Raw genomic sequence first — 23556 nt, 5'->3', positions numbered from 1 at the left:
AAGGTAAACTTCTTCCCTCAACTGAAGTGTCCTTTTTAAGAATGAATTATTATTATTATTATTATTTAACACAACAGGGGAGCACATCAAGATATTGTCTTTAGAAGCATTCTCAAAATATTTTTAGAACTCTTGGTTCAGAAACATCCAAAGTCAAGTTATAATACTACCCAAAAAACTGGTCTGGTTATGTTAAAGTCAGGCCTGCTTTTTAATTAGGGGAAAAAAAAAAATTCCTGGGTGATGGCAGGGGTGGGGAGAATGTTCACTTGTTATAAACTTTATTGACTTGATTTTTTTTTAAGATTTATTTATTTATCAATACAGGAGCTGGGGTATAGACCAGAGATATGTGTGTGTGTTCACCAGATTCAGAGTGGGGAGCAGAACAGGCAGGTGTGTGTGTGTGTGTGTGTGTGTGTGTGAGAGAGAGAGAGAGAGAGAGAGAGAGAGAGAGAGAGAGAGAGAGAGAGGATTCACCAGATTCAGAGTAGGGAGCAGAACAGGCAGACTGACTGAAATACATGCTGAGGGGAGCAGCGGGAGAAAGAGGAGAGGTCTGCTGTATCATGTGCATAGCTCATGGGATCGAACTCATGCTGCAGAGACTGTGGACTGCTTCATAGCGTGGTGCTTAACCCCTTTTGCCACCAGAGAGGCCCTTTATTGACTTGAATTTTAATATCAATTGTACTAAAGAAGACCTAATCAATGTGGGTCTTCAAATATAAGGTTAGAGCAGTTGTTTCTAGGAATGTTCACCAACTTCACTTTCAACTTTAGCTCCCTCCCGAGCTATCTCCCAGTTTCTATATTATGAAAATAACTAAAAAGATCTTGATTCAAATTTCATGATTGTCCTTGGAGAATCAGTTGATTCTAGTGCTGGAGCAGGGGAAATATAAGATGAATTGGAGCGTCTTGAAGTTCTCAAGGAAAAACAAAAAAGAATATAGGAGCATATTCAAAGAGCTGAGGATGCAACCTGAGAGGACTCCCAAAGGTCAAAGCTGGACCAACCCCAGCAACAAAACAACTGTCATGAGATTGTAACACGATGAATTTATCCATCTAAACTGACATAAATACATACATTGGGGAGAGATAGCAGCCCTCACTTCTCCCCTGCAGAATAACTATTAATAAATGTGGAAGGAATGAGACAATATAGAAAATCACTAAGAAACAGTAATATAGGCTGCAGGCAAGTCCGACCAATGGACGTTACAATTTGTGGGGAAAATATTTAATCAGAAATAGGATACTGGCATAGTATGGCATACTCACAGTATGTCCCTATCACCTAATTGGTAAAAATTTATTCCATTTTTTTTTCAGTTTATTTTCGTCACACTCATATGTCAAAATATATTCAATGTCACTGTGACAAAGAAGAATGACACAGAATATCAGAGTAAAAAATGATGTTTTTTTAAAATGTGTTAGTGTATAATTGTATATACACTGGTTCTTAAACATTTTTAAGGATTTACTTTATTTATTTATGCATACAAGAACTGGAGTGTAGGCCAGAGGTGTGGAGGCTGAGAGGATAAACCAGAGACAGAGTGGGGAACAGAACAGGCTACTGAAATACACTGCTGAGTGGAGCAGCAGTTGAAACAGGAGAGGTCTGCTCCACCAGGTGGGTTAGCTCCCTGTCTGGGGATCAATCTCATGGCACAGTGGCTGGCAATAGCTTGACAGTGCTGAGACTTAACCCCGACGCCACTAGGGAGGCTTCTCTTAAACATTTTTATCTCAAGACCTCTTCATACTTTTTAAAACCACTGATGCGCTCAAGAGCTATTTTTATGTTGATTAAATATACTGGTATTTTAACTAAAATTTTTTCTTTTAACATAAGACTATACAAGTACACACTGTATTAGCAATTGGGGAAATGACATTATCACTCAGCATTCATTGTGTAGCCTTGAACTCAGCCGTACAGTCATAAGAAAATGAAAGAAAAGACTTTGAGAATCATTGGGATAAATACAAATAAAACTATAGTAAGTATAACATATAGTAAGTATATATATAACATCATATATAACATCACATTATATATGTGTATTTTAGAACATTCTATACATTATTTATTATCTATATGAAGTTTCAAAGCTTTTCAATAATTAAAGGGCAATATTATTCGGTTCTTTATGGTTTGACCTAGAATAAGTTAGGTACTTTGCATCTCAAATAGTTGCTAAGAGGTGGTATTAGAATGAGGAAAAGTTTAGATGATACTGTGATAATACTCATAATTTAAAAAATTACAGTTACAGTTTAAAAAGCAACTATAACAGATTTATTATGTTTTATTTTCTATACTCAGGTTCTACTGTATATTGCCAAAGTTGTTTGAAAGGTAATTATTCTTATTTTAAAAAGTTGGTGAAAGAGTCTCCTTTCACACATCTCCCTTTTCCTTTTACACACTGAATTACATTTTATAAGACACACAAAATACAGCCAAATCAGGCACCTTTATTACCCCTGCAGAAGCTGCAGGGCCACCTCTCACTCTCTGCAGTGGGCATTCTCTCCCCACAGAGGGCTTGAGTGCAATTTTTGTTTTATTTCCTCTTAAGCAATCAAGGCACTTCCTCATTATCTAGAACTTGGTTGAAGGTTTCAGTCTTCCCCTGAGATGTCCAGACAAATACGCGTGTAGTAAAACACTAATAATAATGTTTTTGTAACATGCTATTTGCTTTCTATGTTGTCACTCAATTGACTTGTGAATTTTACAGTATAATGAGAACAAACATTTTCTTAATAAACTCAGAAACCTCTAGGTAGACTGAAAGTACTCTATGTACTACAGTGAGAAGAAAAACATATCCTTATTTTTAAGCACTTATTCAAACTCTTTTGCTAGAAAGTATACACCAGGGAATCTACTGCTGCATTAAGACCCTTCTATTCTCCTTCTCCATCTTTTACACATACGTGGTCCAAAGTAGTATCGCAAGACACAGAATTTTATGTGGTTGTTGGCAAAAAAAACTTAAGTAAAATTTCTGGGGCAGAATGTATTTTATTTTTCCAGTTAATGACCAATTTAAAAGAGAATGACAATGAGAACAAAGTTTCAAATGTGTAAACTGCTAATACATAGTGTTTTGAGCAATGGAAATGATCAAGAGAACATTAAGTTATCACAAAAGGACTTACTTTTAAGGTTGCTACTGTTTAATTACCTTTCACATCAGTGGCAGGAGGAGTGATTCACAGTTATCACTACTACTGAATCAGAGTTACCCACCCTCTTTAATTAACCCTGAGTAAAGGCAGCAATGCTCAAGTTCATGAACCCATTTGAAAAATGTTGTGATTTGTAGTCTCACACAAACCAGTGTTAAAGTAATGACTGTCAATGATAGATTCCAAATGGAATTTTCCTAAGATTTCTAGAAAACAGATTCTTTAGGAAATTCATTTTTACTTTGCAAAATTTTCATGTAAGAAGAAAAGACACTAAAATTGTAAAAAAATCAATAGCAGAATTCATGTCTGTTACAAGTTCAACCCGCCCTTTCATATCACCTCTATAGTTGGCAAATACAATTAAATTTGTATTTCTATATATACATATTTTCTCGCCATTAAAGGAGAACTGTTAGGACAACCTCACTACTATAAACATTTAACACATTTTTGTGGAATAAATGACACAGCAATTAAGTTATTAATAAATATTATCCCTAGCACCACTCAGGCCCCAAATGAAGTTTGCAAGGAGCAATTAGAAATAGCTTTTTGTTTTATAACAAGTGGTCTCAAGGATAGAAGTGTGGTAGTATGAGAACTTTTTAAAGTTGAAAATATTCAGCTAGCAGGAAGATATCTTTTTAGTAAAACAGAATTTAATAAATTTATAATTTATTAAATATATAAATTATAAATTTAATAAATTATAAATTTAATACCTTAGTGGAATAACAGGTGATGATTTCACACACAAAACTAACTAAACACATACATACACACATACATGAAAACAGCACCAGTTAGGCTGGCGCTACATGCAGTTATCATCAACAGTCTCTGGTGTCTGAACTGGGTGCAGTCCCCACAGTTTCATATTAGTACAACCACTTTAGAAATGAAACAAACCACAGGAAACAAGCAAAACAACTGTCCTGCTATCTGGTACACATCCTTAATACAAATTTCAAATTTAAAGATTTCTCATATAGTTTCTAAATCTTAACCCACTCAGCTGCTGTCTGGAGAGTTAGGGAGTTCCTTATTAGAACAGGATGAACTATTTCTGTCATAATTTTTATCATCCTCATCTAAGTCATGTTCCAAAATATAAGAACTGTCAGATAGTGGCACTCCTCATCATGTGTTCTCCTGCTTATTATTATATAATGCTCATCCCAGTGCCGCTTCTATTCTATCCCACCATTATTCTCTGAATTAGGTGGTAAGAAGCCCTTCATTGCTACCGTGGATGGAACAAAGGAAACAGATGACCTGGTGGGTAGTTCTCTGCAGACCATGGCTAACAAGATTAGAGTAGCATCCTGACCTATGCAGAGCCAGGAGGTCCTCCTTCCCAGGACCTCAGAGCTAGGACATCAAAACTGTTGGGACAGCCAAAGGCACTGCAGTCACAAGGACCTTGATTGGGAAGGAGAGAGAGGAAGGCTTGTTGTGACTATTTCAGTCAGCCAGCAGAGAAAGTACTCTGGCCAATAGAAAGTAGCAGAAGAACAAAAGTAAAGCAAAAAGAAGCACAGTCTAAAATGGCACCAGAAAGACAGGACATTTTTTAATTCAATTTCAATTTCAGGCTCTTGATTCTGTGAAATTCAGGTGTACGTCCTCCTCTTGAGTTCACTGAGAAACCTTTGCATGCCTCCTGTAAAAATCTCTCCTTTTGTTTTTGTCTAATTAGTTTAAGTGGGTTTCTCGACTAAAAAGACTCCTAGTTATTAACAATCACTGTTTTTAAAGGTGACTTTTTTCAACCACTTGATAATATTTAAAATTTCCTCCCCTGATTTGAATGGTCACTGCAATTCTTTGCATTTTGGTAGTTTCTCAGGCACCAAGGTGAGTCAGATCTTAAGAGAAGGGTATTGTTATTTATAAATTTAGCAATGAACAGAAAAATATTTATATTGATGAAGGTAACTACTTACATAATCAGGTAGAGGAACATCATTGGAACTCAACGAACCTCTCAAGGATTGTGTCGCTTGTTCCAGAACTTTGTTGTGTTTTTTAGACAGCAAGGAAAACAAACTGAAAAAAAAAAAAAAGAAACCAAAACCCCCAATTACATTAAAAAGAATTAAGTTTCCTTATCTAGGACTTATAATTATATAGTTCTACAAAATTTCACATATTCTAAAATATACTTGTGACTTTTTTCATGCTTGTGTCAATAGCAGGATTAGCTAATGTAGCAAAAAATGAAGTTATGTGAATGTTTAAATTGTAAGAGTTGTAAAAAACATTAAAAAGTCTGATAGTTTAAAATTCCATTCCAAACATAAGAGAAAGTTTGATAAAATACTATGTGGAAAGAATAGTGGACAGAGATTTACATTTAGAAAACCTGGGTTATAGCTGACTTCGTGGGTAACTCAATCTATTACAAGTCACTTGAGCTTGTATCTCAACTTTCTCATCCTTCAAATAAAGTGAGTACAATTAGATTACTTCTCTAGTATAATATATAGTCTATGAATTATAAGTATTATAAGATCTAAGTATTATAAGGTTTCTGCTTCTTCCCATGATAGGTTAACTGGTACTGAGTATTCTTTTGCTGTAAACAACTGAAAAAACTGGACAAAATAGCTGAAAAAGCTGCTTTCACATGTACAACAGCTCAAGTGCAGAATAATCCCTAAAAGAAGAGAGATCCACACAGGTCCTATCATGGTAAGCTTTTGACTACAAGAATAATTGGGACTGGTTCACAAAGATGGGGCCCTGACAGCACAGAGCAGTTTTGTGCTGAGCTGAGATGACAGAGATATGAATTTGAGGCTGCTGAGGCAGCTGGAATTTACAGAGCAGATTATTAGACTAGAGAGATATGCAAGAATGGGTTCTAGAAATCTACTCAAGAATCTTCTTCAGTATTTGGTTAAATACTAAGTTGCATTGTTCAGAAACAGACTCCCTGAGGTGTGGCTGTGATTTGCCCAGGAGCAGCAAACTAAACAGAGATTTCTGAGGTCACAAAAGGATGAGGACACTGCAGTCCAACCAGGCAGAGTGGATAAAACTCACTGAATGTGGGTATTTAGTTGAATTCTCAGGCAGGGCCATTATTTAGGAGTAGAGCTATTCTAAATCAGAGCAAAGATTTCTTTTTCTAAAATATACCCAAACAGACCTAAATGAACAACTTTCAAGGAATGAAACTAATTTATTAAATGTAAATGGGATAACACTCCAGTTAAGTGGCAGATTGTCACATTCAATTTACAGGATTCACATTTGTAAATTTAAAGACGGGTAAATTAACAGTAAAATGATGCAAAAAAGATATATAAACACTAGTCATAAGAAAGCTGGAGTGGTTATACTAGTATCAGACAGAGTAGGCTTAAGAACAAGATTATTAAGATAGAGATTTTATCATAATGAAAGGACAACACAATAATCTTAAATGTATATATGCCTAATAATAGTTTCCAATATACATAATTATATGATCCTAATATTATTATTCTTTTTTTAAGATTTATTTTTATTTATTTATGCACATAAGAACTGGGTGTAGGCCAGAGGTGCAGGGTGTGAGAGGATTCACCAGAGTGAGAAGCAGAACAGGCAGATCTACTGAAACACACTGTTGAGGGGAGCAGTAGGCGAGACAGGAGAGGTCTGCTGTGCCATGTGGGTCAGCCTCCTGGCCAGGGATCGAACTCATGCCACAGTGGCTGGTGATAGCTTGATAGCACTGAGATTTTAACCCCAGCATCACCAGGGAGACCCTGATACTAATATTCAATGTATTATATCTAATGTATAAAGAATTCCTCTTTGGACTAGATGGCAGCTTAAAAATTAAAGGCAATTCTGACTGTGTATACTTTTCCAAATAAATTTGAGGTATTACCTTTAGTACTTTTTTAGTGACAAAATTATTAGCTTAGTGCTATGTCACAATTTCTTAGTAATACCCTTCTAAATAGACCATTGATTTGAATATCAGTGTAGGAAAATCCTGATTACATCAGATGGTTTATATGGAATTTTCAGGGAAGTCAGGGCTAGTATTCTTTCTAGATTAAATTCTAAGTAACATCAAGGAGAAAATTCCTTAAATTTATTATAATGCTAGATTTATACAAGCAAATATAAGAGGCAACGAATATTCTCTAAATATATACTCAAATACAGTAGGAAGAAAAAGTAATTAAGTGAAATAATTATTGACTAAATACGAAATTCTATAACACTGATTAAGTGGTAAGCAGATGTCTATAAGAGAGATTTCCTTGAAATGGAATAGTCCAACAAAGCTTCATAAAGGCCTTAAAACCTTAGAAAGAGAGAAAATGAAGGACTTCTTTATACAAGAGAAGAGGGCAGTCCATTCTAAACAGAAGGCAAAAAAGGAGACAGTGAGGTAGAGGTGTTATATAAAGAGGTAGAAAATAAAAATTCTATCTCTATCAAGGTGCATGCATTTTTTTACCAATCATTTTATTTTTCTGGATTTTCCCCATCTGAGTTCAGTTTCACCTTCTTGGTGTTTCTGTTTTCTTTTCTTTTTTTCCCTTTTAAGGCTAAAAGTAAAACATACTTTCTATTCACGTCTATTTTCATGACCTGGTGGTAACTAATACTAGCAATCTCTTGTGCAGAATTCCAGAAATATATTAAGTTATACATACATATATATGCATATATACACATACATCTATCTTTTTATTCCACAAAATATATCCTTTTCTGTACCTTTCACTTCATCCACTTAGAATACATTCCCTCATCGATTCAACAAATATACACTGAGTACTTATTACTTGACATCTCAGCATATGGATATACTAAAATATATCGAGCTAGTCTATTATTAGCCAGTATTTGTGAATGCTTCCAGTTTTTGTATCATAAATAGCACTGCAATGAACATTCTTGTACATAATTTTCAACATAAGTGAAACTATGGGATAAATTCCCTAAAGTAAATTCCTTAAAATAAAAGAACAACTAAACATGACATTGAACTGTAGTAGAGGCACATACCCTTAATTATGCAAATTAATTTGCAGTGGATTGGGAAAAATATGTTGGGCTAGAGTAAAAGCATATTTACATGGAAATGCCTAAAGAGGGAATTTAGTTAGATTCTTCTAATCACAGTACACTGTCTGGAGTAAATGGAATTCCAGATGTTTTTGAGCCTGATGAGCTTTGGTGGTCAATTCTAGCATAGGGCAAAAGGGATGGCAATAAACACACCTGGAAAAGGAAAGCTCCTCGATGTTAGTAAGAGGACAGTGGGCAAGGGAAGCAGAAGAGCACACCCTGTTCACTTTACAAATACCAAGAAATCTGTCAGTGTCCTAAGTGTATACTTTCAGAAAAGGACAACACAGCTAACTTACTACAGCAACTTTCATCATCAATTTGAGAAAATTATTCAATGTACCTTAGGGATCAAAACAAAAAGGACTCAGAATTGTTTCCTTTGGAAAAGAAAGGCTAGTTTGTTTTAAAAAACAATAGTAGGGCCTCCCTGGTGTGCAAGGGGTAAAGTCTCAGCACTATGAAGCTATCTGCAGCCACTGCAGCACTAGTTCAATCCCCGGCCAGGGAGGTGACCCACATGGCACAGCAGACCTCTCCTGTCTCACCAGCTGCTCCCCTCAGCAGTGTATTTCAGTCAGTCTGTCTGTTCTGCTCCCCACTCTGTCTCTGGTGAATCCTCTCACCCCCTGCATCTCTGGTCTGCACCCCAGCTCTTGTATGCATAAATAAATAAATCTTTAAAAAAAAAACAATACTAAAAATTTTTTGCTTGCTAGAAGACAAAACAAGGAAGTGAGTTTTATTCAAACAAAAGCTTTTTCAGGGCATAACAGAAAATGACCTTTACTAGCACAAAATGTTAGAAGGATCTAGCTCAAGGTGCTGAGGCTGCCGTTCCCAGCTGCTTTTATGACAGTGGTGTGAAGACAGATGATTTGAGGTCACTTCCAGTTTTCCACCATGAATGAAAACAGAGAATTCACACTTATTTCAAGTTGTTATTCTTCTACAATTTAGTAGGCATTTTCCTCAGCTCCTATAGCTTGAGTTTTCAATTTTTTTGACATTCTAATTTTGGCTTTCATTTAAGGTTTTTTAAGGCAAAATTTATATGACAAGACTTGCAAATTGTTGGGAAAGTAACTTGTTTAAAGCTCTGCCTTCAAAGTATTAGTCCAAGCTGAAAGCTAGTTAAAGTGATGAAGACAACACCTGATGTTTGTATGGAAAGGCATAATCCTGATTTTAAAGTAAGTGAAACTGGCTGCCAACGTGCTTAATATTCAGTTGGAGACAGCTTTCAGGATACTTTTTTTTTTTTAATTAGGAAAAGGCTAGATTTTTCTTTTTGTACAAGAATGTACATTACAAACTTGTTTGACAATGAAAAACTGCATGGAATGGGATGATCAACTGTGAGATATTCATAGAATGAAACATTATGTAGCAATTTAAAGTTTTATCTAAACTTTACTAATCCATGTTACAATATGAATAAATCTCAAAAACAATGTTTTTACAAGCAGGGACCCTGTTGAAGGTGAACATAATGGCATTACTTCTATAGCATTTTAAAAAGGCCAAACACCATACATATTTTCTATAGACAAAACATTTGTGATAATAAAACATACGGAAATGGTAAACACTGCATTTAGGATAGTCATCACTGTCTGGGAAAGAAGGGAAGGAAATGGGATCAGGGAGGAAATAAAGGGAATTTAGTACATGCATGCTCCCTCTCTCTCATGATAGGGATGTAAAAATCATTCTTTTGGAAGGTCCACACACTAGACACATACATGGGGCGGGGGTGCTATATTTCTCTCTGTTAATTTGGTATATGCCTGAATTATTATATATATTTTTAAAAATGGATAAAAAGAACAAAGTATCCTGAAGAAAGTAGCGCCTGCCAACAGCCAGCGGATCACAAAATAAAGAGACATATAAACAGAGCTTGTATGGTCAGTCCAACTTGGAATACGCTCAGAAAACCATAAGGTGCTGACAGGGTTACAGCTTAGGGTATACGGTATACAGTGGGTGGCAGGAAATGAGACCAAAAAGAAGAGGATTGAAGATAGACTGTGATGTGTGCATATGACATATCAAAAGCCTTGGTCATCTGCAAGGACTAAGAAGCTAATGAAACGTCAGTCTTACAAAATGGTGAAAAACAGCTGAATCCTTGCCCCACAGGAGCTCAGGTCCAATGGGATGATGGGGAAAAATATCGACAATAGTGAAATCAGAAAACACCATGGATCTGAAGGTTAGGTACATTTCACAGAAGAAATCTATCTTGCTAGTGGCATTAAAGGTTAGGGGAGATGCTAGTGGGAAAATAAAAGGCAAAAGAGCAATTCAGAAAGAGAAACAGTGTATCCAAAGGCACAGAGAGACTTCCAGGAGGGCCCAATAACTTATAAAGCCAGGGTAGTGAAAGTACGCAGGGCAGGAGGTGGTAAGAGACAAAGCTAGCCAGATAGGCAGGGGCTTGTTAAAAAATCATGTTCAGATGTGTATCTTTCATCTTGTCAAGTCATCAAAACAGAAAATACAACTAATATTGACCAAGAATCTACTACATCCAGACAATGTGCAGCTGGACTGGAGACAGCAGGAAGCAGAAGCAACAAGGTCTCTGTCCTGCCCTCTTGGAGTACAGGGTCAGGCCTGGGAAGATATACCTACATAGAAGGTTCTACTGTCAAGGTGGTGATGCAGATGAGCATGGGGTGCTATAGACACACTGATGAGGGCTACCAACTGCACCTGAGAGTAAGCAACAGGAAAGCATTTCTGGAAATGATGCCTGAGCTGAATCTGGAGGAACAATTAGGAGTAACTTGGGCAGAGAAAAGAGCATGAGAAAAGGCGGGGAAATCCGAACAGGACTAGAGTAGGAAAGAACCCAGCAGGCACATTCATGAAGTGCTGCATAAACAGTGGGGCAAGGCAATAAGGTTGGGGTAGCAGTGTGGATAGTTCATAGAGAATCTCTTATTGTCTTACTTAGACCTGGGACTTCATCAAAAAGCTAGGTGTAAACACACACACACACACACACACACACACACACACACACTCAAAATGGATTAAAGAACTAGACATAAGACCTGAAACCATAAAATACATAGAAGGAAATATAGGCAAAACACTACATGACATGCACCTCAAAGACATCTTTACAGACACATCACCCAAAGCAGTGATAGTGAAGGCAAAGATAAACAGCTGGGACTACATCAAGTTAAAGAGCTTCTGCACAGCAAAAGAGACAATAACCAAAACAAAGAGAAACCCCACCAACTGGGAGAACATTTTTGCACATAACACTAACAATAAAGGACTGATCACAAAAATCTACAAAGAGCTGATGAGACTCAACAAAAACAAAGAAAATAATCCAGTCAAAAAATGGGCAGAAGAACTAAAAAGAAACTTCTCTGAAGAAGAAATGCAAATGGCCAAGAGGCATATGAAAAATGTTCAACATCACTTGTAATCAGGGAAATGCAAATCAAAACTACAATGAGATACCATCTCACACCAGTGAGAATGGCACATATTAAAAAACTAGCAACAACAAATGTTGGCGAGGATGTGGAGAAAAAGGAACTCTCCTGCACTGCTGGTGAGAGTGCAAACTGGTCCAACCACTATGGAGAGCTGTGTGGAGATTTCTTGAACTACTAAACATAGAGCTTCCATATGATCCAGCAATTCCACTCCTAGGTATTGACCCAAATGACACAGAAAAAGTAATTCCAAAGGGCACCTGCGCCCCTATGTTTATAGCAGCACTAATTACAATAGCTAAGCAATGGAAGCAACCCAAAAGCCCAAAAATAGATGACTGGATCAAGAGGATGTGGTACACATACACAATGGAATATTATTCAGCATTCAAAAAAGATAAACACATGCAGTTTGCAGCAACATGGATGGAGCTAGAAGGGATCATGCTCAGTGAAATAAGTCAGAAAGAAAAAGAAAAATAGGTGGTCTCTCTCATAGCAGGAATTTAGAAAACCTAAATAAGAGACCAGGAAAAAGACAATACAAAGTAAAAATCAAAATCAACAAGCAACTATAAGCCAGAGACACACTACGGATGGGGGGTGGGGAGGGATAGGAGGGGAAAGGAAGGACTAGAGTCAAAATAAGGGGGGGGGAGGTGCAATTGTATGGGGAATATAACCAAAACGAAAATGCATACATTGTGCAGAAGTGAAAAATGATGTAAGAATTCTATAAAATATTTAAATAAAAAAAAAGCAAGGTGTGTTTTATGACAGCAGAAAGCAGGATGAGAGAGAGAAACAAAAGCAAAGCTGCTGTGTTTGGTATTCAGGTAGGGAGCAGGGAATAGGCAGGAAGAGTGACTGATTATTCTTGTTCATCTCTGTGCTCAATCTCTCCCTTACATTCTCTCCTCTCATGGAGGCCTATGCCACAGAGCCCCAGGGCTCCAAGTAGCAATATCTGAAAACCACCCCAAGCAGTGGGGTTCAAGTATATAACAGTTATATTTGTTTTAGAAAGATTTCTGTGCTCTAGAGGGAAGGATTGATAGGACTTGGCAAGAAAACAAGAGGAGAAACAGAAAGATCCTTTAGGTAACTATTACACTGCTAAAAGTGTCAGGCAAATAAGTCTTAAACTAATGCAAATATGAGCTACTTGGAAGGAAAAATAGAACAGAAAGTGAAAAAAGAGAATCACGAATAACTGTAAGGTTTCTAACTTAGCAGCTGGCTGAGAATGTGGCAGAACACGCTATGAACATAGACAAGTTGAAGAGCAGGGAGGAGGCTCAGGAAGACAGAACTGTGCCTTAAAGAAAATAGTAACAGGCCAACCATGGAATCAACCCAAGTGCCCATCAACTGATGAATGGATAGAGAAACTGTGGCGCACATATTCAATGGAATATTACACAGCTGTGGTGAAAGAGGAAACGGTATGTAGCACAAAATGGATGGACCTGGAGGTGATTATACTGAGTAAAATCAGTCACAAATGAAAGAGATTTTGGATGGTTTCACTCATTTGCAGAATAGAAATACCTAAAAAAAAAAAAATTACGCACAAGTGATAGAGGAAATAAAAATTTGAATCCAGCCAAAAAAAACCCCAACATAATGGTGACCAGAGGGATAGGGGCAACGGCAGAGGGGATGTAGGAGGGAGGTAGGTGGGGAATGGACATGAGTGGTTTGGTAGAGGAGGAAAAAAGAAGTAAGAAAAAAAACAACAATACCCTTAGCAGTGTTGACTATGTATCAGACACTGTTCATCAAATCAGCATATAAGGGAGGTGTGTTATTGGTGCCAATTCTTTTTTTTTTTTTTTTAAGGAAGGGTGAAATCTAGGCAGAGAGACATCAAGGAATTTGCTTAAGATATATAGCTACTAAGTGTTGAAGCAGTGAGTCAAATTCAGGAAAGCTGGCTCCAAAATCTGTGCTCTGAACAATACTGCCATGAAGCCCAAAGGGGTTCAGAAATGTGCAGATGGAGAAGGTTAGAAATATCCAGATGGACAGTCCAGAAATACTCATTTGGCACTTCAGGAGAGAGATGAGAAATTTTAGGTTTATCATTATCAGTTAAAATCCTAACAGTACAGGTGATCACAGAGGACAATGAGTAATGTAAGAGCAAAATTCTGGGAACCACCAAGACTAAAGGGTAAACAGAGCAAAGGCAGACAATAAAAGGGGCTGAGAGAGGCAAAAGGAGAATCAGAAGAAGAGTAAAATGCCCTGGAAGCCAAGAGAACAATCTCCAGTAGTAGCTGTCACTGTCAAAAGGAAGACTTGTGAAAGTGAGCTAAGTCACTGGGGTTGGCCCCAGGGAAGAAATCGGGGCGACCTGACCAAAATCCATTTTCAGTAGGAAGGAGGGGGCAGAAGCTGAGGCAGCACAGACAGAAGGTCAATTACGGAGAGGTGGTTTGGGGGCTCCCTCACTGAAAGTTCAGACACTTCCCACGAAAGGCTCGCCACTGTTCACAACCTTCAGCCCCGTCTCTCCATGCCCCAGTCCTTCCCTCTCTCACGCTCAGTACAGGACTCAGTAGAAAATGGGAGGATGCGAATACCACAACAAAATGGGAGCAGATGATTTCCGATAAAGAAACTCAGGTAGCAAGACTTACTACCAAGGTGAAAGGTACAAGAACACAGAAGTTCTTGATTAATTCTAAAGAGCTATCAACATTCAAGAAATAGCATTATTGAAGTTAATAAAGGGAGAGCTTCAGGTCGAAAGCCAGTCTCCCCTGCCAGGCTTCAGGCTCTCTCTGCAGACACCAACCACTCCCACATGCCGTGCTTCCTCCTCCTGCCCATCTAGATGAGGTCTCTCCTTCAAGGCACAGATGCAAAATGTATACCCGACACCCTCTGGGAAACCTTTCTCCATCCGGTGCCCTCCCTGCCCCAGAACTACACCCACTGCTCCACCACCTAGTAGGCATTCAAATAGTCTAATGCAGCTGGTTACCTGATTTTTAACCAGCTTTATCAAGGGATAATTTACATGTAATAAAATTTACCAATTTTAAGTATACAAATCAATGAGTCTTGCAAATTATAAACATTCATGTAACTCATCACTATAATCATGACAGAACATTTCCATTACCCCCCCCCAAATTCCCCTGTGCCCATTTGCAGTCAATCCCCTCCTTCAATGTGCTGTCTCCCACTTCACTCCAGGCCACCACGGATCTGTTTTCTGTCACAATGGTTTTGCCTTTTCTAGAGTTTCATGTAAATGGAATCATAACATATGTGCTCTTTTGTGTCTGGTTTCTATCACTTCACACAATGTTTTCCAAGTTCATCCATGTTGTTTTGCGTATTGGCACATACGTCCTAAGAAATGCATCCTTACGCGGTTTTGTTGCTGTGAACATCAGAGCGTCTACCACCTCTCGGGTGATGCAGCCTGTGCCTGTGTGGGGGTGTCTGCTAACATGCAGGCCACCAAAGGCCAAGATGTCACCATAGGTGCAGGGCTGAAACTCATTTCTTTCTACTGCTGAGTAGTTTTCCACTATATGGAAAAAACTCCACTTGTTTATCAACATATAAGTTAATGGACATTTGGGTTATTTACAGTTTTGATTATGGATAAAGAGGCTAAAAATATTCTCATACAAGTTTTTATGTGAACACATTTTCATTTCTCTTGACTAAATACCTAGAAGTGGGATTGTTGAGTTGCATGCTATGTAACGTTTAAAAAAAATAAAAATAATAAGCAAACCTGTCAAGCTGTTCTACTTTCTTGTTAGCACTAAGTATCAGTGTATTCAAATCTTTTTGTACATTTTTTTTAGTTTTATATTCCCCATACAATTGTAACCCCCAGTTTTGACCCCAATCCCTCCTTTCCATGCCCACCACCCCAAGTGTGTCTCTGGTTCATAGTTTGTTGATTTTGATTTTTTTTTTCTTTCTTATAGTTATTCTTTTTCCTGGTCCCTTATTTAGGTTTTCTAGATTCCTATTCTTTTTGTACATTTTTAAAGAGTTGTTTTCTTCTTTTTCTTGCGTTTTAAGAGTTCTTTATATATTCTAGATACAAGTCCTTTATCAGGTGTATTTTTGTAAATATTTTCTCCTGGACTGGGTATGAGAGAGGAATCTTTTCATTTTCTTAACTGTGTCTTTTGACAAGCAAAAGTTTGTAATTTACTGAAGTCCAAGTCATCCAATTTTAAAAACATGATTTGAGATTTTTGTATCCTAGGAAATCTTTGCCTGATCCAAGATCCCAAATTTTTCTTAAGTTCCTCTCGAAGTTCTACTGCTGTTGGTTTGTTTCTTTACATATGAATATTTAATTGTGCTAACATCATTTGTTAAGACCGTCCTTTCCTTCTCTGAATTACCTTAGCAGTCCTGTCAAAATTTCATTGACCATACATGCCTGAGTCTATTTCTGAATTCTGTTTCAACCTACTGGTCTGTAAATCTGCCATATACCAATACTACATTGTGCTGATTACTCTAGCTATACTGTATAGCAAATCTTGAAATCAGGCAGTGAGTCTTCCAACATAAATTTCCTTTGTCAAAATTGTTTTTGGGTATTCTAAATTCTTTGTCTAGCCAAGCAGACTTTAGAATTAACTTGTCTATTTCTAAGAAAAATACCGGATGGTCTCACTCATAGCAGGAATCTAGAAAACTTAAATCAGGGACCAGGAAAAAGAATAACTATAATAAAGAAAATATCAAAATCGACAAACAACTATGAACCAGAGACACTCTATGGCGGGTGGGGGGCGGGGAAAGGAGGCCTTGGGGTCAAAATAAGGGGGTTGTAATTGTATGGGGAATATAAAAAATGAAATTCAAATAAAAAAATAATATTTGGGCATGAAAAAAAAAAAGAATTAACTTGTCAATTTCTACCAAAAAGCTTGGGGTCGGAAGGGGTTTATTAGGATTGCATGTATACATGGGTTTCAGGATCTTTGTAATACTAAACATCTGATCCATTAATACAATCACCTTGTTATTTAGGTCTTCAATTTCTTTCAGCAATGTTTGAAATTTCAGTGGACAGATCTTCCATGTTTTTTGTTACAATTAGTCCTAAGTCATTTCATATTTTATACTATTGCAAACATTATGTTTACATTTTAAAATTTCTAATTGTTCATCACAAATTTATCAAAATTTAATAATTATTATATATAAACTATGTATGCCATGACCTTGCTAAACTCATTTATTAACTATAGTAGATTTTTGTTGATTCATTAGGATTTAAAACATACCTATCTTTCATGTAAACAAAGACTGTTTTAAATCTGCTTTTCTAATATGGATTCTTAAAATTTCTTTTTGACTCACTACACAGGCTACAACCTCTAGCACAATGTGTCACCATCTTTCACAGATCCCCTCTGTCAGGGTGAAGAAGTGCCCCTCTACTCCTAATTATCTGACTTTCTTATATGAAAGTCACAAATAGCTGTTGAATTTTATCAAATGTATTTTTCTATACCTAAGATGATCATACAGCCTTTAAGCCCATTAACACAGTGGACTGGACTGATTATGGAATGCTAATCCAACCCCACCTTCCCAGGTTGGAGCCCACTGGCGAGCCTTCTGTATATGAGGATTAATAATAACAATGACAGTTGTTGTCACTTATTTAGGAATACTCTACACCATGTACCTTCCAATCTTTTGTATTTTTATATTAAATCAATGTGCATCATGTTTATTAAAGAGAATACTGCTATTATAATATATGAGTAAACTCAGGTATTAGAGAGGTAAATTAACTTGCCATGAAGGAGCTAGAATTTCTACGCTGGCACTCTAACTCCAGACCATGTATTCATAACTCCCTTATTGTCTCTTATGTAGGTATTTATTAATTTTGATGGCTATTATTTTTAATTCCCAGCATAGTTCACTCCCACTCCCTTCTTTTGGAAAAAAAAACAAAAAAAAAACAAAAAAAACAATTTCCTTGGAAAATAAAAAATGTGTTCATGACACAGGCTGAGTTAATGACGATGCCCCATGCCCCAGGTCACCAAGACTGGTCAATGGATATCTGCTGTAAAGTTGAGCCACTGAGGAACTTTCCTTAAGGTTTTTCTAACTAAAATGATAGAAAGACTGCTTTCCCCCCTCTCATTAGAAGACTGTAAAGAGGTAATTTTGGAGATGCCCATGACTGTGGTTCAGTTTCATGGAGAAAATTCATGTGCAAATGGAGAATGAACTAAGTTGAAACAGTAAAAGAGAAACACCCCCCTCCCTCACACACACAGAAAGAGAGAGAGAGAGAGAGAAAATAAATATGCCCTGGAGGCAGACTCCCCAGTTCAAGTCCCTGAGGCTCCTAGCAGCATCTCCTACATTTCTGAGCTATTCTCCACTGAGCACCCTAAGACAAATCTTTCTTTTTTCACATATGCCAGACTCTTGTAGGGCTTACTCCCTCATCTTGAAGTCTTTGCTCAAATGCTCTCTTTGAGACCAATCACACCCCAACCCATGTATGCCCTATTTTTTTTCCACTGCTGTATTTTTCCCTATACCTACTTACTACTTTCTAAATACTACATACCTTTTTTAATGTTCCGACTTGTCCAGAATAAAAGTTGGCAAACTACAGCTTGCAGACCAAATCTGGCCCTACCATCTGTTTTTGTAAGTAAAGTTTTATTGGAATAATGATATATTGTCTATTACTGAGTAATTGTGACAGAATCCATCTGACATGCAATGCTTAAGTATTTCCTATCTAGTCCTTTACTGAAAAATCATCCAGATCTTGTACCACTCTATAAGAATGATGGCTGGGTTTTCATCATTTTTGCTTCCTGCAGGTCCCCAGTGACTACCACAACACTGGCTGCACAGCAGGTAGTCAGTACTGGTTCACTGGATAGCATATAAAATAGAAATTCCCTGAAAATAAAGTACTTTTATGTTAAGTTTAAGCTTTCAAAGTCTGCCTGGCTTCTCTGATTCTTTGGACAAATATCAGATATTTTTATGACCAAGAAAGTTGTTTTTAACCTCCTATTTTGACTACATTTATTCAGAAGTACAATTGTCTTACACTTTTCAGGATTTGCTGCCAAATTGGATTCTCGGTATGAAAGAAAGAAAAGGGTCAAGAATGTTATCAAAGTGTTTAGCCTAAGCAAATGGGAGGGTGGGCAGGTATGCCATTTACTGAGGTGGGTAAGATTGTGGGGTTGAACAAGGTTCCAGAGATATCTTAAGGAGCTTCCTCCTAGATAAGGTAATTTTAAGATGTCTATTTATAACGAAACTGAAAGTGTATTCTATTCTAGAATAAAAATTAAAATAAAAACACTTTAAGAGACTTGTTTGAGGAAGTAAATAGAACCATATGATACTATATGGGTCATCTGTGAATAATAACCTGGTCACAACAACATGAACACTGACTACTGATCTCACCTAAAGCCACTGTACCAGGGAGTGAGGCAACAGGCATACTTGAATCTGCACATGTTGTATTGTGTGCAGCTGAGGGGGTTTAGGACAATGTCTACTACTAGATGTTTTGAGATACTGGTTCTCCACATAGAGTGCTTTTCTTCTTCATTCTCCCTCTATGCTTCTCAGGAAAGAATCCTCCTATCTATTCAAAGAAAGTCAAGCAGTCCACCGATTGCCAAGGACAACATTCAGGTCATCTTTGTCAAAGACAAGTAAAACAATTCAGGAGTGTGGGAAAAAAGGCTAAGGGAAAAAGAGAAGAGATAATGGATGGCTCTAACAAATGTGGAAAAGGTCTGAAGTTTAAAACACCTGTATGAAAAAGGTGTTATACTGCTGGTGGGAATGTAAACTAGTCAAGGAGCCACTACGGAAAGCTGTGTGGAAGTTCCCCAAAACACTAAAAATGGATCGAACATATGACCCAGGAATTCCACTCCTAGCAATCTATCCAGAGGACACAAAAACACTAACTCAAAAAGAAAACTGCACTCCTATATTTTACTGTGGCACTATTTACAAAAGCCACGCTATTGGAACTTAAATGCCCCCAAACGAATGAATGGATCAAGAAAATGTGGTATATATACACAATGGAATAATACTCTGCAATCAAAAAAGATAAACTCATGCCATTTGCAGCAAGATGGATGGAGCGGGGAGGGATCACACTGACTGAAAGAGGTCAGAAGAAAAAAGGTAAATCTTGGCTGGTTTCACTTATATGCAGAATATAGAAAAACCAAACAAAGGGTCAGGAAAAAGACAAAACTTGCAAGCTGACCATAGATCCGAGGCAAAAAGGAGAGGAGAGAATAGGTGAGGGGTCAAAGCAGGAGAGGGAAGAGCACAAGGGATTGTGGTGATGGATCATGGGTGCTAAGGTGGTGGGAGAACTATGGGGTCTCCACCCAAGGAGAGAAATCAAATACTGTCCAAAAAATAACAATAATGTAAGAAAAACATAATAATTTTTAAAAAGACCTGTAATAAAATAAAATGAAAATAAACATTTATCTCATGAAGCACGTTCTTTTATACTTTTAGAATAGAAACAATAACTTCCCAGATGTTTCCCCCCTATCAAATTACATAATCTTATTTATAAGGCTACTTTACACCTATATGCAGGCCATGTGCATATGTCTTTGTATATGTGTATGTATGAGCAAACCTGGGTTTCTCCCCCGCAAATGCTAAATTCACTTAAAACCTTGATTATAGATCATTTTTTAGTGTTCTGCACACAAGAAGATTTAAAATATGCTTGCTAGTAATGATTCATCTTTCTTCTTTTAGTTTTCCACCTGAGTCCAGTAAAAGAAACTATAAAGATGTCATTATTCCTAGCTGACAAAACTGGAAATAAGAAGTCTTAGTTTCTTTTTATTCAAAAACATCTTATTTTTAAGAAGGATCTAAAATTATTAGATGATAGTGATAGCTAACTCGTAATTATTTTTGCCAAGAATATTGACACTTACAAAAAGAAGCAAGGTTAGGGCAGAGTAAATTGCCCATTCATTCATATTTATTTGACTTAATAACCATAAACATTATTTTAGATATATAATAATTAGTTTAAGATTCATTTCTGTCCAAGGACAAGTGCTAAAATGACATTGTGATTTTACGGTATTTTGAAGGCGGAGTACAAAATAAGAAACCTTAGCACCACCTCAGCTTACTGACTTTTAAGTAAGGCTTGTTAAAATGCAAGTATTTAGTGGATTAACAGTGCCAAGAGTAACGCAATGAGAGCTGTGTCAATCAGCATGTTGAATGTCATCGATAGTTCCATATTTCAATATTCTAAGGAAAACTCAGTAACACGTCTTCAAAAATTTTGAGGTAAAAGCAAAAGAAACAAAGATATACATTTATAAAATCTAGTAAGCAAGATTCCCATCCAAACATGACCCCCTGAATTGCAACTGGAGAATTTCTTTTACTGCCATGAAAACACGTATCTTAGCAAGAACCTGAAATTATGGTTACAATGTCAGCATGATCTTCATTGTGTGACTGCATAACCAAAAATTACATGTAGAACCAAAAATAACTAGTCATACAATATGGCAAAGCATTCAACTTAACTTTAAAAATTCTGAAACTCAGAGACTTATTTCCCTTTGTTAAGGTAACAAAATAAGAAAGACATAGAAAGAAAACTAAAAGATGAAGAATGACTTTTAAATTAATTATTACACAAATTATTCTAAGAAAAAATATCTGGAAAATAATTGATAAAATACATGCGCTGTCAATGAGGGATCTGGTACCTATATTATCAAAAATACAAGTGAGTGAAATAAGAGAATCTGTCATTAGTTTAAAAATTATTACTTTTATTTTCATAAAGATAATCATGTAAAATGTATTGTGTTTTTAACTATATGGTAATTCAGTGGAAAAATAACTAATAAGTGGACGAAAAGCGAAAGGATCATTTTTAAAGCAGATTTTTCTAATTTTGCTTAAATTTGAGTCAGAAGTGCTATTTAATAAGATAACCTAGTAAGTGCTATTTAATAATAAGTGCTATTTAATAAGAATAACCTAGTAACAATTTTAAAAATTGTTAATTTATCTTAAAAGAAAATTCTTGCCTTTATTTTAACTTGTTTTTATACCTCCTTCAGGGCTACTGTATTTAAAAATGTCAATATACATAAAGTCAAGTACAATAAAAGACCCAGAGTACTTTGCAATTAGGATGCAATCCTAAAAATTATCAAGATAAACGTAAGTTTCATGGTATTTTCTCTTCTCTATTAGAAAATATATTTGGTGAATAGAAGCAAACAATGGAAACAATCTCTAAAAGTATAGTCTTGAGAACAGAATCAGGGGCCTCCCTGGTGGCCTAGGGGTTAAGTCTCAGCACTACAAGGACCACCTGAGTTCGATCCCCGGCCAAGGAGCTAACCCACAAGTGGCACAGCAGACCTCTCCTTCTGCTCCCCTCAGCAGTGCATTTCAGTAAATCCGCCTCTTCTGCTCCCCACTCTGATTCTGGTGAATCCTCTCATCCCCTGTACCTCTGACCTAGTCCCCAGTTCTTCTAACAAAACAAAACAAAACAGAACAGAAACAGATCTTCTGACTGAAAGGAATTTAGGTTGTCTTTCCTCTGTCACCCTTTCTTAGTCCTCGGAAAAAAACTGCACACCAAGCAGACAGCAAACTTATGCACTTAAAAAAAAAAAAAATTCTGTATTACAAAGTCACTAATTTATGGCAACAATTAGGACTGAAATAATATTCAATTAAGAAACTTCATTCAGAAGGTGGGATTAACTCAGAGTGAGCACAAGAGGATAGACAGGATAGACAGTTTACAAATTACTATCGTGTATTGTAAGGCACTTCCTAAGTGTAAAGAAATTTCCTCTCAGAGGAAACCCACCAAATAAAATATGTTTACTCTATGTCAGATTTTACAAAAGTGGTCACAGAAAATGTGGCACAGAGAATTGCTGCTGAACACCTACCTTTACAACACAACTCATCAGGAAGGTGTTCTCCGGGTGCTGGACCCTTGATCTGGAAAGCCCTAGAACGTTAGTGTTTCTTTTTGCTTAGCCCTTAGTTCAACAAATATAATTAGTCTTTGAGAGAGCTATGGGAACAGGAAGTCTTAATTGGAGTTATAGGTCTTTACTAGTAAATGCCTTTTTTCAATTTCTGCCAGCTTTATTACTATTAAAAATCTTTGGATTTGTAAGAACTCCCCTTTTATTTCTGCTTCCTTTCAGCCTTTGTAAACTTAATTACTAATTTATACTTGCTCTATATACATTTTTAACTTATATCTTCCTTTATCTGTCACTTTACATACATATATGTATATGTAAGTGTATGTGTATATGTATATCGCCATCCCATTTCTTCCGTGAACAGTTTTTTTTTTTTTGTAAATTGTACTCCCTAATAGGTTTTATTTCTTTTTATTTTTTTTATAGAGGCATGTTTTTTATTTATTTTATTTATTTGTTTGTTTGTTTTGTTTATACATGCACTGGGTACAGTCAGAAGCGTGGGAGGGCGAGAGAATTCACCAGAGCCAGAGCAGGGAGCAGAGCAGGCAGAAGGACCGAGGTACACTGCTGAGGGGAGCAGCGGGCGGCAGGAGAGGTCTGCGCGCCATATGGGAGCCTCCTCCGGTGGCCAGGGAGCAGCCGGGGATCGAACCGGCGCCGCAGAGGCCGCGGGCAGCCTCGCAACCCAGCGCTCAACCGCTGCGCCACCGGGGAGGCCCTCTTCCGTGAACAGTTTTAGGGCACAA

The 23556-nt window shown here is 37.0% G+C and overlaps 1 protein-coding gene across 1 annotated transcript in view; it reads right to left on the bottom strand.

Annotated features, from left to right (window-relative positions):
* Positions 1 to 23556, bottom strand: part of DYM (dymeclin) — a 309395-nt gene that overhangs the window by 104925 nt on the left and 180914 nt on the right. Inside the window, exon 13 of the mRNA XM_054694056.1 lies at positions 5163 to 5265. Coding sequence (XP_054550031.1) covers positions 5163 to 5265 — 103 coding nt within the window. The remainder of the gene's footprint in view (positions 1 to 5162; positions 5266 to 23556) is intronic.

The sequence above is a fragment of the Talpa occidentalis genome, unplaced genomic scaffold, assembly GCF_014898055.3.
Source record: "Talpa occidentalis isolate TD23 unplaced genomic scaffold, MPIMG_talOcc4v2.1 talOcc4.13, whole genome shotgun sequence".
In the NCBI taxonomy this organism is placed as follows: domain Eukaryota; kingdom Metazoa; phylum Chordata; class Mammalia; order Eulipotyphla; family Talpidae; genus Talpa; species Talpa occidentalis.
Note: the sequence above shows the minus strand (reverse complement) of the source record. Positions and strands in the feature narration are given on the sequence as shown.